Genomic DNA, 20,557 nt, shown 5'->3' with positions numbered 1-20,557 from the left:
TTATCTTCCAATCTTAGAAGCAGTGGCTTGGCATAGATAACAGATAACACAAAATTGTTCACGATAATCATTACAAAAATACCTGTCCCCTAGAACGCCACTAATATACTGTAATCGAGCCAAGAGAAGTAAAGGTTTTTTTTACAGAAAACAGCACGGGGGACAAAGGAGTCGAAACAAATAAGGTTTTCTAAGTTGAAAAACAACATGGATAAAAGTGCTACCAAACTTGTATAGAGCCTAATTTAAACTCTCATTAATACCCTTTTAATTTTTTTTGTTGCGCGTGTCATTTAGTAAAGTCTTTATTGAAGGCGAAGCCTTCATGATAGTTTACAGAAAAGCCTCCTGGATGGTTTTCATCAAAGCCTTCATGATAGTTTACAGCAAAGCCTTCACGATAGTTTACTTTACAGCAAAGCCTTAATGATAGTTTACAGCAAAGCCTTCACGATAGTTTACTTTACAGCAAAGCCTTCATGATAGTTTACAGCAAAGCCTTCATGGGAGTTGATAATATTCCCCACCAGCTGTGACACGTGTTACTTCTGGAGGCAGCGTTATTACCAAACGGTGTTTTGATGCGTAGCGGAACGGAATCATCCCATCTCCATAGTGACTCGAAGCTTCCGCGTCCCCGGTTGAGAGGACGACGTCTGTCATCATCATATCATCATTATCATCATCATCATCATCATCATCGTCGTCCTGTAGTGGCAAAGTGGTCATCGCCTGGACGAAACTTCTCTTTGTCAGCAAACTGATTACTATTATTTACATGATATCTTAATCAGCATTTGTGCGTTGGTGCAGTCCAAGATTAGTCTTGAAATGATGATGGTCGAAATAGATTGCCATTGTAACAATGTTATTATATTCTATGGATAATCACAATCATGTAAATGTTTACAGTACAAGTATAACCATATTAAATCTCGTTGGAATACGTATTTCAATACTGTATTTAGTAAGGGCAGCGAGCTGGTCTAGTGGTAGTATAGAAATGCATTACGCTCCTCGAAGTCTATTTTTACCGTTAACTATATAAGTTATACTATATGGTATAATCAATGTATTGAACATGTATGTACGAGACTCTTCCCACTAGCTCCAACAATGACTCTCGCAGAAATGCAACTCATAACAATCTCAAAAGGGCACCGGCGTATGTAAAATTACGTGAATAGTAGGAGGAATTGGTGTTTGGAGTTTGTTTTATTCAATAGTAGAATCGGTGATTGGTATTTTTGTTCGGTAGTAAGAAAGCCAATATCATCAAGACTATTGTATTTCCACTGTAGATTTTAAACTTTTTCACCCTGTCTAGTTTTGCTCAAAAATCACTCCATCACTCAAACACTCAGGAAACTTCTGGATTATGTTTCAAAATCTATTTTGGTGGATAAACAGTTTTTCTTTCTATACAATTTGCTGCACATTCATGAGCGTGCTATGGTGGAACATTTTACACCAAGCTTTTCCAATTTGAAAAATATTCATTCCATTTGGAAAACAATGTTACACTATTTTAGTGAGTTGCTCCTTCTTCAACCTTGTTTCTATTGGTCTAAACCTTGGTAGTTAAAAGAAAATTGTTATACACTGTATTTATCTTCTTCCCATTTGTCTTTTAAAACACATTCGATAACTTGCCCTAGCCACAATGTACATAATGTCGATATTTTATTTGTTCACAGGTTTACAGGCTGATTTTACGTTTCTGAATACATTCATACATAGGACATTTTTCAATATTGACATTTCGAGCAATTGTAAATGTATAAATTGCTAAGAAATATATTAACTTGTGTAAATAGTTCACTATCTCAATTCATAAGATATTTACTTCTAAAATATCAGTCATACAAAATATTAACCAATGTCAGGCTCGTCCAGTAAAACTTTTCTCATTCACATAAAAGCCTAGCTTCTCTTGACGTGTTATAAAATTCGGTTGTGTTGTCATAAGCTTGTCTAAAATAAAGTATACCTAATATAAAATTGTTATTCTTAATTAATGTATTACCTAATTTAATGTAAAATATTAATCAATACTCTATACATAAAGATTACCTTTAACAAAATGTGAATATGTATTGGGAAAATAAATGCAAATATTTCCTTTCAAATGGTTTATTGAACCAACGCAAACACGTGAGTAAAATTTAAAAAAATGTGTTAAACAAGTGATGCAGCTCATGTTTTATGGCTGAAAGGAATGTTGAAAGCTATACAATCAGTAAATAAAGCCAAAATACCACAAACAGCCCAAGGTCGTATACAGTCCACCCAATTTCCATGACAATATCCACTTTAAAACGCTCCACCAGAATGGTGCTGTAAATTTTCTGAGTCTGAGTTTGCATTTGTGGTGTGTAATTGTTATTTTTTGCAGGCTTTGAAGTTATAGACTTGTTAAAGCTTAATTGTTATTTCGTAATTCAATATGAAACTGAATTTGTTTTAAATAAACACGGTTTTACTATTGACTTTAAATAGTAATAGTGGATTCATCATTGAATCTGAAGCCCGTTTCACGTGAATTTCATGTTGGTTAGGTTTGATTGCACCATTATCACCACCATTTGAGAACCAATTATTATTAAACCTACTAGGAATTATTATTATTATTAGGAATTCAGGATTTATTATTAACTAGCAGCAGAGCCCGTTGTGGTTAAATACAACGGCATCTAGGAAAATAACAGTTATGGAATCCATTCACCACTTTACTCACTAATATTACAAAGGGAATAAAATTCCCTTCAAATTAATACCATGTTTCTTGAAAATACTCAATAAAGGCAAATGAAAGTTGGCTACAAACATAAACTTTAAAAAAATAAGTTTTTAATGTAGGTATTTTAGTTTTAGCGAATTTCCCTATAGGGAAGTAGCTATTACCGTAGGTGGCACGGTAAGACCTAGACCCGGGACCGATTTACTTTTTCATTTTGATGTCCCCAGAGGCCAAAAACACTATTCGTTCAAATTTTTATATATGTATATATATATATATATATATATATAGACTTATATATATATATATACGTCCGTGAACGCAATAACTTGAGTAATTTTTGTCCGATTTTGATGAAATTTGGTTTAAAGATGTAAAGCGGGATAAACTTGAATGAGTTCGCGAACCAGCACGATCGGACCATGGGAACGGGGCATTACGGGGGGTTTTATGGGGTAAAAATTGGTTTTTCTCACTTTTGACCCTCAAAACACAAAATTTCCCAATTTCTCTTTAGACCTTTTTAAAGAGCTTAAAAAAACAAATAATTTAGTATATAAAAGTATTTTTGTTCGATTATTAGTAATGGAGAACATTAAAAAAATTGTAAATTTAAAATTCCCATGTTATTCTTATGGAGAATATTGTCAAATGTTGTAGTTTGCTTGTTTATGAATATATTTTGATCAAACTTGGCAAATTTATTTATTTTGTACTAAGCTATCAATATTTTACTCAAAAACACACTTTATTAGTTTCCTTGTAGCAGCAAACCTAGGTACTCGCTAAACCTAATGTTATTAAAATATATTTAACTGAAAATCAATTCAGACAAATGGAAATTCGCTTAGTCGGCAGGTTTGCTGCAGCGGGAGTATTTTGTATCTTTTCACCGCAAATATTTAATAAAATAACACCTTCATAATTATTTGGCTACACAAATTAGGCTTTCCAACGACCCATTGGTCAACAAAATCGTCCCAGTATAAGTCTAGATTTATTTGTACAAAGTTTAACAAAAATATCTCTAATTCAGCAATTTCTAACAACTATAAATTTGGAATCGCTTAGCATATTTTGTCAATAACTTTTAAACCGTCGACAAATCGGGATGTGATATTTTGAAAGAGAACGTAATTTCCTACAAATTACTACTATGTATTTCTTGAAAATACTTAATAAAGTCAGCCAAAAGTTGGCGACAAATTAAAACTTGAAAACATAAACTTGAAAAAGCAGTTTTTAATGTATTAATGTTATTTTTACTTGTTCACCACAAATATTGAATAAATTCACACTTATATAATTATTTGCAAATCTACATGAGTTAGGCTTTCCAATGACCCACTAGTTAACAAAATCGGTCCAGTAGCAGAGTAGATTTAGTTGTACAAAGTTTAACGTAAATCTCACTAACTCAATATTTTCTCACTACTATAAATTTGGAGGTTGCTTAGCTTTTTTGCAAATAACTTTTTAATGGTGAGAAAATTGACCAAAGTGGAAGGTAATACTCTGAGAGAGGATGAAATTTTTTAACAATTGATACGATGTATTTCTTGAAAATACTCAAAAAGGCAGCCAAAAGTTGCACCCAAATAAAATTGTGAAAATCCCCGTTTTCAATTATATTTCTTATAGAAAACATGTAGGCCTATTTTTAAAGTTTTAAAAATGTTATAAATTGAAGAGTCATAAAGTTTTCATCATAAATCATAACAAAAACAAAGTTTCATAATTATTTGCAAATGTACACGAATTAAGCTTTCCAATGACCCATTAACGATATTAATAAAATCGGCCCAGTAGAACTCTAGATTTTATTGTACAACAATTTTTAAAACTGAATTATATATAAGTAGTCAATAAAAGGTTAAATTACCTGTGTCCGCCGGTCGATCCTAATGTATCCTATTACAGGAGATGCGTTTCGGTGAAATTAAATCGCCATCATCAGTCCTAATATAAGGTCTTGAACTTCACCATTTGCGTCTTGGAAGTTTTGGAGACACATACACGAACGTTATGACAACCACTATCTCAGGAAAATTCGTATTTCACTATACACAACACATTTGAACATTTTAAAACTTAACATGGGGTTGCCAAGTAACTATGTTGGTTCAACAAAATAACAAGGCCAAAGTACACAAAAGACTTGTAACATGGGTTCATAACAAGCCATCCACAGTATACTAGCAAATTACAATATACAGTACAAAGGAAAAAACATCAGTTGTAACTATTGAGCAAAGATTACAATGAAGATCATTCGATATAGGGGGAATAGAGCAAATGTCGTAGAGTGTTTCGTGTTGGTGATGTTTGAGTGCACTGCGTCAACTCAATGTTTTACTCTTATTTAAGTGTAGATTTTACCATTTTCATGCACTCTTTTTCATAGTTTACATAATTTGAGCATTTGAATTAGTATATTTAAGTTAATTGTATTACAATTAACTATAATACCAATTCTACCAATATACGCTTGAATCGGACTTAGGTATCTGTCTTCAGCTCATCATACGAGAGTATTTAAGAGAGTATGCTCATGCTGAAGTTTTACTTTTACTTAAAGAAAGATTTAGTTTAGTACCGAAAACTATACCGAGCAATAGCTTTGTCCCCCGGTACTGTACTAACTATAATCATAGATAAAACGTTGGTTAGTCTATGCTATAATTCAATTAATTTCTACAAGGATATTTTAATAAGTATTATAAATGAAATAATTTCTCGCAGTGGTTTTTTACTACCGACGATCGGTTACTCATTCGTTCAATATGCACAAATATTTAATACAATCTATAATAGGCCTAAAATAAGCATCATTCCCGTCTTAATGGAATGATAAATCAGTCTGTTCTCTGTTGAAATAATCTGTTAAACTATCGGCCTATTTTGTAAATAGCTTTGGGACCCCAATCTCACAATTTAGTGTTTTTGAAATCCAAAGACAATTCTGTTACAAACACGCATACGTGTAGGAGCTCAAAACTGTTGTGAGTCTCCCGTTTCTACCAAGGCGCCTTCCAGTTATTATTGCCTCAAAATTGGGTAATAAGCACTACTGCATAGCCCCTAGCCCGGAGTGAACCGCTAGTTTTTGGTTCAGTTCCGGGTTAGTTTAAACTCTGTACGATTAACTCGTCACGTGACTCCACACTTTTATTATAATCGAGTTTTACGTTATTTCGTGCGTATCTGTTCAGCGAATAGGGGCGCTAGTAGTTGAGCGCGGGCCTTCTGTCTTTAAGTTTTAGGTTCAAATCATACCAATCACTATTTTAGCTATGTGATAGTGTTTTGATTCAATGGTTAAAATAAATATGACACCTATAGGCGTGGGAAACTTTCTCTGTACCAGACAGTTGTCCTCCAAAATACACACGAAATTATTCTGTTTGGAGTAGGGATGTGTCGATTTTCAATACCGATTCTTGGACGTCTGTATCAGTATCGAGGATCAATCGTAAAAAATCGGAGTTACGATGAAAAGATTTACGCTTTCGCCGCAATCACGGTCGTCGACTCATCGTTAATGTTTGCAAGATCGCAGGGGATATTCAATATTTTTCAATGATCGCGGAATACATTCATGATGATTCCGTACCCGAAGTAATTCAGGACATTACCTCGAGCTCATTGATTTATAATGTCATACTGAAAGTAACTAAAGGAAACATCTTATAAACATATATTTAGCCTACCATATTAAACCACACAACAGACACACTTACCCAATTGTTGAACGAAGCTGTATAGACCAGCTGTTTAGGTTTACGTTAGATAGCACCAAGTCGCTCATATATTCCCCAAGTACCGCGATTTGCCTAGAGAGCAACGGTAGCTATGCCATGCTGCGGCACTAATTGTCAGTCCAGTGTGAACTATATGATCAGCTGACGTAGTGGCTGTAGTAACGGTAGTGCGAGGTGAATCTCCGGCTATCTACGTTGTACGGGCAGCGCACGCACTACGCGCCTAGCCGAGTATGTAAATGAGCTTGGAACAACACAGGCGTTGAGAGAAGCGACGGAATTATATTGTTGAATTTTTTAAGTTAATTTGAAATAGTACAACAGAACAAAGAGTTGGCTTCTTTATTCTGGGTTGGTGTTTAAAAGACCGCACATCGTGTCTTATTATAATTGAATGTAAAATATTCTGTCCTAGTGTGCAAAAATGTGTATCCTGAAAATAGTATTCTTGCATACATGTCTTTCATTCCTAGATGTAAACTATGAATACTTCCAGTTCAAAAACAATGGTGTAGTTTGCACTGATAAGAAAGCATTCCATTTTACTCATGCAGTTTTCACACAACCTCGAATTGTTCCGATTGCTACATTGAAGGCTACCAACCCCATGTTCGTCTTCCAATGTATCTATATCTGCTGATGATTTAACACCATCAGGTTCCTGCAATCTGGTGAATTTCCCGCCACATCGATCTCCTCATCCTTGATCTAAGTGTTTCCCGCACATGTGTCACAATGACCGGCCTAGATACGACAATGCGGATGTAAATCCGTGCAAGAATATCCGTCATATCCGTCACCGATCTGTCTAGGACACCGGGGACTCGAGGACTGAAGGACACAATAGATAATATGAGACACATTTGGGACTCTAATAAACATTAATTACCCAAGGACAGCTAGGAGTTAAGAAGGTATAAAAGGGACTCATTACAGATTACGTACCTTTAGTACACCTGGTAAGACTCTAGGACAGATAGACAGACAGACAGACAGACAGAAAATCTTTATTCAAAATCTTAGAGATTTGAAAGGCGGCAATACAATATTAATACAAAAATGAGATGAATTATTGTCAAATACAATCAAAATTAGGCCAGTCCAAAAATTATTACAGTCCAGGACACATTACGTATATATTTATAGGCATGCACTGTGGTTGCGATACTCCCTGGTGTGGATTAACGTCCGCACGGGTGAGTACTACGACTATCCGCAGTACTATCCTGATAATTAGACCAATTCGTAATTACCAAGGCAAAAATGTGGTTCGGATTCCACTATAAACTGTAGGTCCCTTAGTTGCCATTAGCTATATGGGCTATTAATTAACAGCTGTGTCTAAGGAATCAGAAATCAGAAATCAGAAATCCTTTATTGTCATTAAGCAAAACAATCTTGCAATAGACATAGTCACATATTATGGTAAAATAGGGTTACACAGTAACCCAGTCAGACTAGATTAATAAGCTAATATCACAGACAATAACAGGTAAAAATTTAAAAGTTTAAAAGTAAAAAGAAGGCTGTAGGCTGGGTGGAGAATATACTAGATAAACTATTAAACATCAAAACTTAACAACTTTTACATCAAAAAACTCTTTAATCACATAAAAAGGATGTTCAACAAGCCAGTTGTATAGCCTATCTTTAAAAACCAACTCAGGCAACGCTCTTGACTCAGAGTGCAATACATTGAATAACTTTAAGCTCATGATTGAATGGTTACTGGCACATTTACTTAGTCTATGGGACGGAATTTCAAGTAGAGAGTTAGATCTAGTGTAATGAGAATGGAAATCTTTTCTAACAGCCAAGTCTCCTAATTTTAATTTAACATCAAGTAAACACACATATATGTACAGGTTAATGACAGTCAATATCCTAGTTTTTATAAACAAAGGTCTACAATGGGCTTTGAGAGCTGATTTGGTTACTATTCTAAGTGCCTTTTTCTGAAGTAACAAAACATCACTTATATTACTACCGTTACCCCAGAGAATCAGACCATAGCTTAACACTGACTGAAAAAATGCAAAATAGGCTACTCGGATATATTTCTCAGAAACAACAGTTTTTAACCTATTCACTAAATAAATAACTCTTGACAGTTTTGAACATACTAAATCAATGTGAGCTGACCAAGAAAGGCTGCTGTCAATCAACACACCCAGGACTTTTATGGGCCTAACCTCTTTACAAATTACACCTGAGCCCAAATCTTTGTTTTTAGTATGGCAAACTAGGTGTTGTGTCTTGTCTACATTAAGAAGGAGTTTATTGGCACTAAACCAATCCCCAGCTTGTTTCATTGTATGTTCTACAGATAACTTTAACCTATTGAGATCAGGGTGAACAGTTAGGAACGTTGTATCATCTGCAAACATTGTGGTTTGAGAACCCTCAATACTAAGTGGCAAATCATTGACAGAAATCAAAAAGAGTAGGGGACCAAGTACCGAGCCTTGGGGAACCCCAGTTTTCACTTCAACGCACCTGGAATGCACACCCTTTGCATCAACAAACTGTGAACGACCACTTAAATAAGACTTAAAAAATTGGAGAGGACAACCACGGATGCCATAGTGCTCCAATTTACACAGCAAGAGACCATGATCGACACAATCAAAAGCCTTGCTCAAATCACACGCAGTCACCTGAGCAAGACTCCTTCCCTCAAAAGCTTCCAAAATCCCAGAAACAAAGCAATCAATGGCATCCGTAGTTGACCTTCCACTCAGAAAACCAAACTGACATGCAGAAAAAAGCTTAAATCTATCAAAGTGTGTACATACCTGGTGCTTTACAATTCGTTCAATTAATTTACCTAAAATAGGCACTAATGACACTGGTCGATAATTCTTGACATTACTTTTGCAACCCTTTTTGTGAATAGGAACAACTCGTGCTATTTTCAGCACTTCTGGGAAAACTCCCTCCCTAAAAATCGCATTGATACACAACACCAAAGGAAGCAATATTGCACTCAGAATATACCGGATTATGTAACCCGAGAGGCCGAACACATCTTTACTTTTTGAAGCTTTCATGGCCCGCACTTCACTTATAACCTCCTCACTGGACACATATTTCCATTCAAGGTGAGCTTCACAACGACCGGACCTACGAAGCAGTTCCTCTGAAGAAACATCAGGCTGATCGATGGTACTTCTGGCTTCCTCTACTGAGCTGATGAAGAAGTTGTTAAACTCCTCAGGGGAGATCCCCACCTCGACATCCGGAACATTGTTGGTTGTGCTCTTCTTGATGATGTTCCAAGCTGTTCGGCTTTTGTTGGAAGCGGACTCGATGGATCTGTCGTTTGCATCTAGTTTTGCCTGGTTGACTGCCGATTTGTAGATCTTCCGACTGCAATTGTATGCCTTAAGTGCCACCTCGCTAGGAGAAGCTTGAAGTATTGTACGATAGGCCATAGTCCTTTCTTTCATTTTTTTTCAAATCCTGTGTGTACCAAGATTTTCCTGCACCACTCGAAGTTTTGTTCTTCTTTCTTACGATTTTCTCCGGGCAACTTATGTAAAAAACATCCAGAAGAGTGTAGAAAAAAACATTAAATAAGTCCTCAGCAGGTAAATTACCAAAGTTTAACAGAGGCAGCCAGTCAATTTGTAGTAAATTGGATTTAAATTCTTGTAAACGCTTCAAAGAGACGTCTCTATTGACAACTGTAGGTATTTCTGGTCGAGTAGAAGATTGGACCAACTCCACTGTAAGCTCCAGCCCATCATGGTCAGACATATCAGGGTAGACCACTTTAGAAGAATATAACTCTTCCGAGATGTTGGTAAAGATGTTGTCGAGACAGGCGTTGAACCTAGTTGGCGCTCTGTTAATGTAATGACAGTTAAATTGTTCCAGAGTGTAGACAAGCTGCTTCACGCTTTGTAGTTTATTATTTACATCAAATTTGGCATTGAAGTCACCACCAATTATTATATTACACTTGAAACGATCTAAGAATATTAATAACAGTTCCAAATTAGTGAGAAAGATGTTGCTGTCTCCAGAAGGTGAATGGTAGACCGATACTATAGCCAAATTAAAAGCCTTGATAAATACACCAGAACATTCAAAATTCTTTTCAACACAGAGCCAATCCAGTTTTAAATTCTCAAAACTTATCAGGCTGGATACAAAGATACCAGTACCACCCCTAATGAAATTCTTCCGACAAAAAAACGCTGCACTTCTGAAGCCGTCTAGGTTAAGGAACTCCACTTCTTCTTCAACGAGCCAATGTTCATTTAAGCAGATAATACTATACTCGTTTTCAGTACTTTCTATTTCTAACATATTTAGCTTGCCTTGTAATCCTTGAACATTTAAGAATAAACATTTAAGTACACAGGATCCTTTACGCTGTATGCCTACGACATTTGACTTACAATGTAGTGATGTTGAGGTAGATAGGCCTAGGCCTAGTTCCATATGGACTTTAGGAGGTGTTAGTTCTTTTTGCGTTGCGGTCTCGCATTCCATAAAAAACTCTTCCTATCATTGTGGAACGGTCTAGGTTTAGGTCTAGGTGATGTGTACTCACACACAAGTACACCTTCAGGCCACAGTTCCGGCTTTATAATGTTGTCTACGTCTTCCGGGTTGACTCCTACCTTATAGGACTTGTAGCCAGGGAATTTAGTCCTAACTTCTTCACAAATCACGTGAATGTCGGCCTTAGTCACTATAACAAGACTACAAGATCGCGCCACTCATCCTACACTCATCACCTTAAAATACCTACTTTGTATGGTCGCAATTTCATAGAACAGTATTAACAGTACCTTTAGGCTAACCGGGTGAGACTCTAGGGCACTAATGGCTCTTAATAAATTATTGAATGGTTACATGTTCATACAGCAAGTCTAATGAACCAAATTATTCTTTTCCTCTTCTTCCCGTTAGCTAGTTTGCTATTAGGAGTTCTTGTGCATTCTTATATATTCTAAGACAGTTTAGTCTCTCGGACAGCGGACGTCACCAGTTCGGGTGTTGGAGGCCAATCTGTGGTCGAGAGGACATTGTGCGGTTTTCCGCAAGATTAGCGCTCCAGGGCAGTAGGCGCGACACGTCTTTTCCGAAACAGCGAGTCTGTGATCGCTAGGCCTATCCTATTGTTGTCACCCAGGAGAAAGTTATTGGGAAATGGGCTATTGTTTCGAGGGCCGTTTTTTATTTTGGAAAGTCGTTGGCAGAGAATTTTTTTCAAAGACAGTGTTTTTTTGTTTTTCTGGAAGCGTGGACTTGACCAGTATCTCGATTAATCATTACCCGATTTTTCTCTTTGGCCAAAATCTGTTTTCACCCATTGTCTTTTAGTTGACTGGGACTGGCTGGGTAGCTGAGTGGTTATAGTGCTCGCCTTACAATCTAAAGTTGCCGGTTCGATTCTGGAGAAAGGTCAGTAGCTTTTGAAGGTTTGAAACTGGACCCAGCTATTCCTAATCAAAGGGCTTTGAATAAAAATGATCCTGGCAAGAGAAACAACTGATCTTACAGTAACAATGCTACACGGATCATCACACTTCATTCTGCAATCATCCTTCACTCGTATTGGGTTAAAATAGGCACCTAGGTTGCATGCACTCTTAATTAATTGGGCATATCTTATATCTTATAACAGTGGGCATACAATTTAGCTGTAACGATAAAAAACATGATAACATTGACTCAGAAACGAGCTATACAACAGCAAAACTCAAGTGGTTCAGTGTGTCTAGTCAGGACTAGATTTAAGGACGATCGAGCTTTTTGATCATCCAAAACTAAACCCAGCTTGGCCATTGGGCTTATTTATGGTCCTGCCTGATGAAACAGCTGATCCTAATCATCTTTCCTATTGAACACACATCCTTCATTCACCGTCTTCTTACAATACATATCTTGCTGTGTCGGCGACCTAGAAATATAAATCTTTTGATTCCCAATTGTACGCATTATTCATATGCATCGTTTTGTACAGTTAATGTTCTATTCCACATTATCTGATATACTTTTCTCTGTCCACAGCTGTTTGTACTTCTACTCTGCTATGCCTTCAGTCATGCATTACACACAGAACCTGAAGACACGCCTGAAGGTTACTACGCCTTCGTAGAGTCTCCCAACATCGTACCTCCACAGGTGCGACCACCACCATACCTGAGGTCCAGCAAACCCTGCGCTGGTATGTACCAACAAATAAGTCTCGTATAGTACAGTTTGTATCCTTTGTTTAAAACAAGTATAAGCTTTTTCTTAAATCATGAATTGGGCTCATGTCATATGAGCGCTATTGGAAGAATCCAAGACGATGGGGAGCCCTGGAGCCCAGCCCGTGTTTTTTTCACGTTTGTCGACAGGACAGTTTCATGTACCAGGAACACAGGAATGATGAAGAGATATTCTTTTGATACTGTCGAATATCAGGATTCTTTTGACGCTCCTTAGTGCCGCATGTGACAAAATGAAAGACAGACACAGTGATGACGATCACTCCAAAATCGAAACAATCAAAATCAAAAAGTGTCTTTTACAACCCTTGCTCGTTTTTGTGGAGCTTGAGCTCAGGTCGAAAAGATTTCACTTTACACCCTAGTGTATAGGCTACTATCATGATATGTTTATACAATACCAACACACCAGGGTGTCATGTTCATAAGACTTCATTAATCAATTCATCAATCTATCAACTTTTTGTTTTTTTATTTCTATTGGGAAGTTTTTAGTATTTTACCTCCTACAAATGGTAGGTTTTTTGCAATAACTCAAGTCGATGATGGAGTAGCATGATACTGGTTTTTACCATGGTATTGATAGTTTAAGTTATCGAGGTGTTAGGAAAATGTTAATTTTTTTATGGTATTCAGAACATATTGGCCATATACAATAGAATATTTAGATCTTTTATCTCTTGCAGCTTAATCCAAATGTATCAAAAAAGAATTTACATTTTTAATCTGATTGATTGCTTCTGTTATTTTTTTCCCTGACAAGATTTTCTTTTATTGCCAAGCCATACAAGCAGAATCTAAACAAAATATGGAAATGGATGTTGCTGATGGTTTAAAAAGTGTTTTTGATACGTAAGGTGGCTTCTTTGGCAAAACTTTAGTACATTATTGCCTTAACGGCAGTAATTAAAAGTCTAAATATTACTGTAGAGTTAAGGTACAACTTTATTTTTTACAGGTTTGATGGATTTAAGTGCAAAGAAATCATTAAGAAACCTCTGTGGCGATCTAAACAAAGGTTTCATCCCGAGGAACCCAATGAAACAGAATATCCTTGGTTCTCCATACCCATTGTGAGTGTTGCACAGGTATTTAGTCGAATTGCATTATTATCTTGCACAACAGTAAATATAAGGCAATGTTTGATCATGTATGATAGCTGAGCATTGTAATGTTTACAATACCACAGAACAAAGATCCTAATCTAAAAACCTGATGTTTTGATGGGTTTTTGGATTTGATCTTGAGAAACAAATAATATTTGCAACTGCACATCGATTATTGTTCATAGGGGTTTCTATTGGTTATCCTGGACAAAGAGTCAGTTGATTTCCACAATATTCCTGGTTTCATGAACAAATAATGATGTAGTTTACCTCATCTTTACCATAGGTTCTTTGTGTGTTCTAAAGCTTGTACTTTTTGCCACTTATGTGGCATCATCAGGAGCAAAGTATTATATAGAAGATCTCCGGTTTGATCCTGAGAAAGTTAGTAGCTTTTTGATGGTTTGAAACTGGGCGAAGCTGTCCCTGATCATTGGACTTCTAACGAATGATCCTGACTAATGAAACAGCTGATCTTACTCAGTAACAAAGCTACACAGATCATCTCACTCCATAAAGATCATCCTTCACTCGTATTTGGGTTAAAATACAAACAGATGGCGTCACCATCTCAATTGATGATGATTATGAGAAACAATAGGGAAGTGGTCAGAGAAAGCACACTCCACGTCGTAAGTCCCATCAACTGTCTAGTTCCAAATCATATTATTTGCTATCAGATTAAAACTTTTATTTGTCAAATAAGGTGTTCATTAGAGATATGTTTTCTGTATTATGTACAATTCCAGTGACCTGCTGAAGAATAAAACGTTAGAGTTCTTCAGTAAGTCTCTGCCCATCCTTCAGGCTGATGAAAGTCTTCCAAAGGTTACCAAGTACCAGCAACATTATGACAACGACCTCTACAGTTAGTAAGTAACTGTTATACTTTGTGCATACACCTACTTATGACCAGTAATCCTCGCATTGAGTAATTAGTTTACACTGTGAAAGAACATCTAGTCTTCTGTTAAAGACAGCAGTTTTTAATCTCAATAAAGTGTACAACATTGTACCCATCCACAGAATACACAGAAACTCGACACATTAACAGATTCAGTTTAACCAGGATCTAGTGCAAGTGGAGTCTATCTGTAAACTTCTTTACACATCTCGGCTATAAAATCTTTGAGATAGGAAGATTTTTTTTATTTCAAAGACAAATAATGCCAGAATATTGTAATTCATGTTTTTTAAGACTCAAATTAATTCTGAAGCTGAAGAAGCCAAATGTAAAAAAACATTGTTTCTGAAAGGAATACATCCATCACTATTATTTGATTTCATGTTAACCTGCAATATTCTAGTGCCTGTTTTAGCATGATGATCTGACAATGGCTATTGCAAATATAGTATTTTTGCCGAGTGACAAATAAATGTTTTATTGCATTTAAAAAAAACCTTCAAAAATGATTATACAAAAATATTTCTATTTACTGTAAGTAGATTTCAACAAATATTTTCCTTTCAGTTCTTCAGGAAAACAGAGGACGAAGAGAGAGGATAAGCAGGATGAACAGAAGAACAAAGAGGATAACAAACAAGATGACACACAAGACAAAAGACAGCAAAGGCAAGATCACTTGCAACAAACATTGGATGTCTTGAGGAGTGTTCTGACTGGAAACTACCATGAAGAAATGATCAACACAACGAGAAGAATTGCGAGGAAATTCTGCGAACGAGGGGGCGGGGTGTAAGTGTAATCTACTAAGTAAAACATTCAAACTCAAATTTTATAAGGAGAGTGTCTTCTTTGTATGTAATGAAAAATTGGCTGAGAATTTCTTTGGTTTGATATTTAGTATATGAGTATACTCGTATTTATATTTAACTATTTTGTTTAACGTGAATATGATTTATGTCAGAAGGAATTAAATTCAGATAGTGCACTTTATCTGTTCACAAATCACGTTTATTAAGTGTTCAGTATGAATTCATTCACATAGAACACACAACATGCAAAATGAATAAAACACTTGACATCTTCAAAATTACATAAAATTAATAAGTCCTGGGCTTCAACGATCATACGATTCAAAAATAATTATTAAAACTATTTTAGCAACTTTTTTCTTGTAAGCTGATTCTCCTTCTAAAACTATAGGTAATTTTTTCTCTATCAACTATCCTTCATTTCAAGATAAAAACCTAATTCCAAAGAGCCTAATCCTCTGAACGCCTATGAAAAATTAAAATTGTATAATGTTTCCAGACTATGTATGCTTTACCGAGCCATCCAGGGTGAGCCGCTGTACGGACGGGAACCTCAGCGAAGAGAAGACGACGTTCCACAAAGACGAGATGACATCGGCAACTCTCTCCCTGTGGACGGACCACCCACACCCTGTCCTGCCAAGGTGCTAATTTACAACAAAATAAATTATTTACTAATAGTAGTAATTTTCACAATAAAGAGTAAAAGTGGTAGTTATGTGTTGTGAAGTTGTTATGGGCATTAGAGTTAAGTAATGGGTTAACGTAGGTTGCTAAAATAGGGTATAATACTTTAGCACTGTCTACATAGCACAGAATGCTCCTCAGTTATCCTATTTGAGTTCCACATAGCCCCTTCAATCCTGGGATTAGTAGGTTGTCCTAGAAATACACTGCAACACTCCACGGTATAAAGGATATCAGCAAGATCCCCCGTGGGATTGTGTGATACGTCAAGACTATCCACAACATCCTACATTATTTTGTGGATGTTATTTTGAGGATGTTATAGCTGTAGCCTATAGTATTGTATGTAAGTGAAAATGGTCTATGTTATTCTTGCATCAAATATATCAGCCATTGGAGTTAAGAAAAATGTAAAGGATTAAGTAGAGTCAGCGTAGATGGTAAAGGATGCTATAATTGACAAAATGTTGACTAACATCTATCGCTAGGTGGAGTATGCAACGCCAGTGTTTGCTCGTAACTACCAAGGCGTCTGGCGCTACGTGGTCCAGATACCTTACGAGGGATACTTCACACAGACTGTGGAGATCACTAAGTGTCTGTGAGTTTGTTTCTTTGATATACTTTTTTGTTCGTCTTTTAACTTTAAAATAAGTGTTGTTAAATGAGAAGAGAGTAATTCAAAAAAAATGTTCATTTCAAAGTTAAATGATCTCTTAATGGAGAATAAGTGAACTAATGTAGTTTGCTTGTTTATCAATATATTTTTTTATTAAATCTGGGAAAATTGTTTACTTCATGGTAAGCTATTAACATTTAATTAAAAACACAATTCATCACCTTCTCTGTAGCAGAAAACCTAAGCACTCTTTAAATTGAATTTCATTTCATTGGGGGTAGATATATAAAAATTATAAGGAAATCTTTTATTGAAAATTCAATTAATTAAATGGAAATTTGCAGGTTTGCTGTGGCAGGGGTATTTTACTTATTCTTCTAAAGATTTTCCTTTCATATCTTACAGTGTGCAGTTTTAAAACATAACTGAGTGACTATTGTCAAAAGAATGCCACAGCCAAATAAATTTCGGGATTTTGAACACTAAGCTTAAAATCTTTTGAGTTTCTTATCTCTTTGCAAAATGACTCAACAAAAAAATGGTCTCAAAAAAAGCAAAATGGAAACAACTTAATAAATTAAGGTTACGTCCAGAAATTGTGCATCCATTTTTAAAATGGCCAAACAAAAGTTGACATCCAAAATGTTGTTTTTGCATGTAATGCCTAATTTAACATGTCAAATCACAGACCTTCAACCATTCAATGTGAAATTTTCCCGCACCCACCTACCCTACAGTCCAGAAATTACTTTTTTTGAGTGACCTTTTGAATAGTGCACTAAAATGAAGATTTGGTTAGCAGAACAGAGCCTCGATTAAAACAAAGACCTCTAATTGATTGTCACCGGGTGGATACTACTTGCAGGCAGTAGAGTTCTACAAAGGAATTTCAAAGCTCAATTTCATTAATGTCTCAATTTATTTCGCAGATATGTGAAAAGTAGTATTTAAATTGCTCTTAAAATATATATAGGCCTAATACAAATTTTTCTCTCATAAACTTTTAATCCTAAACGTTCTTTACCTCCTGAATAGTTCTGTTATACTCATTGTCTTCTGGGTTGGACTGTGTCGTTGAGCAGTTTTCAATTGCCAAAGTTTCGTAAATGTATCTGTTCCGTCTCAGAGGGTTAAAATAGTGATAGTAAACACAAACTACTCTTTAAGTCTGGGTCCAACCATAGACAAATAGAATAGATTTAGATTGTCAAAGGAAAGTTCTGTGATGTGCCGTTCGGTGTTCGATTCGCTGCCGTCGTCGGCTCCTCGCCGTATGCTACCAGCCGATGCTGCAGCAGTGTGCGCCATAACTACACGGCAATTTATCAGAATTTATTCTAACCGCAGTGCAGCTGACGGTCTAGAATTCATTTATTCTATTTGTCTATGGTCCAACCTAGAAGCTAGTATACATCTTGTGGAAGTCTATATTCTTCAATGATGTACAGTGCGTTACAACGAATTCCTTTGCAGGCAAAGCAAGTGCTACTACATAGACGGAGGCTGCCTCTCATCACCAAGGTGGTTAAGTCTACTAGTAGCCGAGATCTACTACCCAGACGCCTACATGCCCCCGGACTCTCGCCCCGCAGTGCCCCGTCCCCCCATAGTGGGGGGAGAGCCCCCTGCCCCCCACAGTCATCCTCACTACCGCACTTTCTCTGACAGAGCCGGGGTACCAGCTGACAAGAATGGTGCTGCTAAACCTCACTGTGACGGGGTTGACGACTTAGGCTGCTTCCAGGTAAAGTAGATCCTCGCTGTAGATAGAACTTGACGTTGAATTGACATGTTGAGGTTGTATGCAGTTAGTAAATGAATGTTCAAGTTTGAGTTGTCAGTAGGGAGAGAGCTGGTCTAGTGGTAGATCTCGGGGTTTCGGAGCCCGAGGTTCCGGGTTCAAAGTCCGCCAACCACCAATGGATTTTATCTGTGTGATAATGCTGCGACCCTCTAGGACTTTTAGTACTGAAGTAATGTGTAAAACAGTTCTGGGCTAGAACATAGTGTCCTAGGATGTGAAGGTGGGACAGTAAAAAAAGTTTGAGTTGTCAGTAGATTAGATATATTTTTATGGGCTCTGAGCCAAGGATTTTGATTTTGAAGTAGGTATATAAAATAAAAATAAAACATTAAGGCTATGCATGGAAAAATTAAAATAAAAACATATCAAGGGTGACATCCTATGGGACTACAAAACTACAATAAGTCAGTTTTGACATTTTATTAAATATTTTAATTCATTTGCGGATGACACGGCGATTTTATCTGTCCACGACAATCCAGCTCAAGCTACAGCAAATTTACAGCTAAACTTGGATGAAATTTCTCATTGGTTTAAAACATGGAGGTTCAAAATTAATGAAAATAAATCAGCACACATTACTTTTACCTTAAATCAGGCTACATGTCCTCCAGTATCCATGAACAATATTCACCTCCCTCAAGTAACGGAAATAAAATACTTGGGCATGCACTTAGATGCAAAGCTTAATTGGAAGGCACATATCTGGACTAAAAGGCAACATCTAAATTTAAAAACAACTAAACTTAATTGGCTTCTTGGATCTAAATCAAAACTCTAAAAATAAATTTTTACTGTACAAAACAGTTTTAAAACCAATTTGGACTTATGGTATTCAGCTTTGGGGATCAGCAAGTACCTCAAACATTGAAATTATTCAACGTTACCAATCAAAATTATTACGTAAAATTGTCAATGCTCCTTGTGGTTTGTTACCAACAGAACACTTCACAATGATCTTCAAATTCGAACAGTAAAAGAAGAAATTACAAAATATAGTGAAAAATACATTATAAAATTGGAAAATCATTCAAATCATCTTGCACTTAATTTATTGGACAATCACAACACCATTTACAGACTGAAGCGACATACGATATTGGACCTACCATTCAGATTCGGCTAAGTGTTATCAAAATTCTCTTTGTTTGCTAGTGTTGACGTTGGTCAATCACTAGCTCATGTTCTTCAAGTTATTTTTGTATTACTATTTATATCATTTGCTTATTGTTCAACTTGAACAGATTGTAAATTAAATAAAGTTAAAAAAAAAAACCTTTTATACACAATAGTTGAAGTATCAGGGATGTAAATAGATAAATTTATTCTGTATCCAGGCAACAGAATCATACCCTCTCAAAAATTGTTTGTTGAAACATTGATTTTTTGAAGGGTTTAGCTTGTACTGTGGCAGCAGTGACGGTTTGGTGGTTAACTTATCAAAGACCTAATCCTCCCCCACCACCAAGTCCCAACACGGAGAGGGAATTGAGATAGTGGGTCCCTATCTGGACTGGGTAAGTGAAAGGCCCATTCCAGATAGGTCAAGGCAGGAAAAAGGACAAGAAAGGTGCCCTGACAAGAGATGAAATGGATAAAGACACAATACCCGAACGTAAACAAAGACAAAATACCCAGAGATGGACAAAGATGCATTACCCGATGGTGGACAGAGAACAATACCCAGACACATGTGATACACACACCTGGAAGAGGCTGCCATAACCTGCAAATTAACAAAGAGCTCTGGCTACTAAGACAACCTGACCTGACAAAGCAAGTTTGACTTCGTCGGGAGCAGGAATTTACCAACTTCACGGCAACCAATGTTTCCGTTCTGAATGGATTCCTGCAACACACTGCCTGGACTGCGTTGCTGAAATGTCTAGCTGGT

General features: G+C 36.4%; 1 protein-coding gene across 1 annotated transcript in view; it reads left to right on the top strand.

Annotated features, from left to right (window-relative positions):
* The window catches only part of LOC128997116 (uncharacterized), a 47,450-nt gene that overhangs the window by 25,263 nt on the left and 1,630 nt on the right, over positions 1–20,557 (top strand). Inside the window, exons 2-8 of the mRNA XM_054422697.1 lie at positions 12,529–12,685; positions 13,690–13,804; positions 14,587–14,709; positions 15,309–15,533; positions 16,053–16,197; positions 16,729–16,841; positions 18,333–18,603. Of these exons, the coding sequence (XP_054278672.1) occupies positions 12,529–12,685; positions 13,690–13,804; positions 14,587–14,709; positions 15,309–15,533; positions 16,053–16,197; positions 16,729–16,841; positions 18,333–18,603 (1,149 nt within the window). The remainder of the gene's footprint in view (positions 1–12,528; positions 12,686–13,689; positions 13,805–14,586; positions 14,710–15,308; positions 15,534–16,052; positions 16,198–16,728; positions 16,842–18,332; positions 18,604–20,557) is intronic.

The sequence above is a fragment of the Macrosteles quadrilineatus genome, unplaced genomic scaffold, assembly GCF_028750875.1.
Source record: "Macrosteles quadrilineatus isolate MER2022 unplaced genomic scaffold, UCM_ALF_1.0 Scaffold_6__1_contigs__length_79288215, whole genome shotgun sequence".
In the NCBI taxonomy this organism is placed as follows: Eukaryota; Metazoa; Arthropoda; class Insecta; order Hemiptera; family Cicadellidae; genus Macrosteles; species Macrosteles quadrilineatus.
Note: the sequence above shows the minus strand (reverse complement) of the source record. Positions and strands in the feature narration are given on the sequence as shown.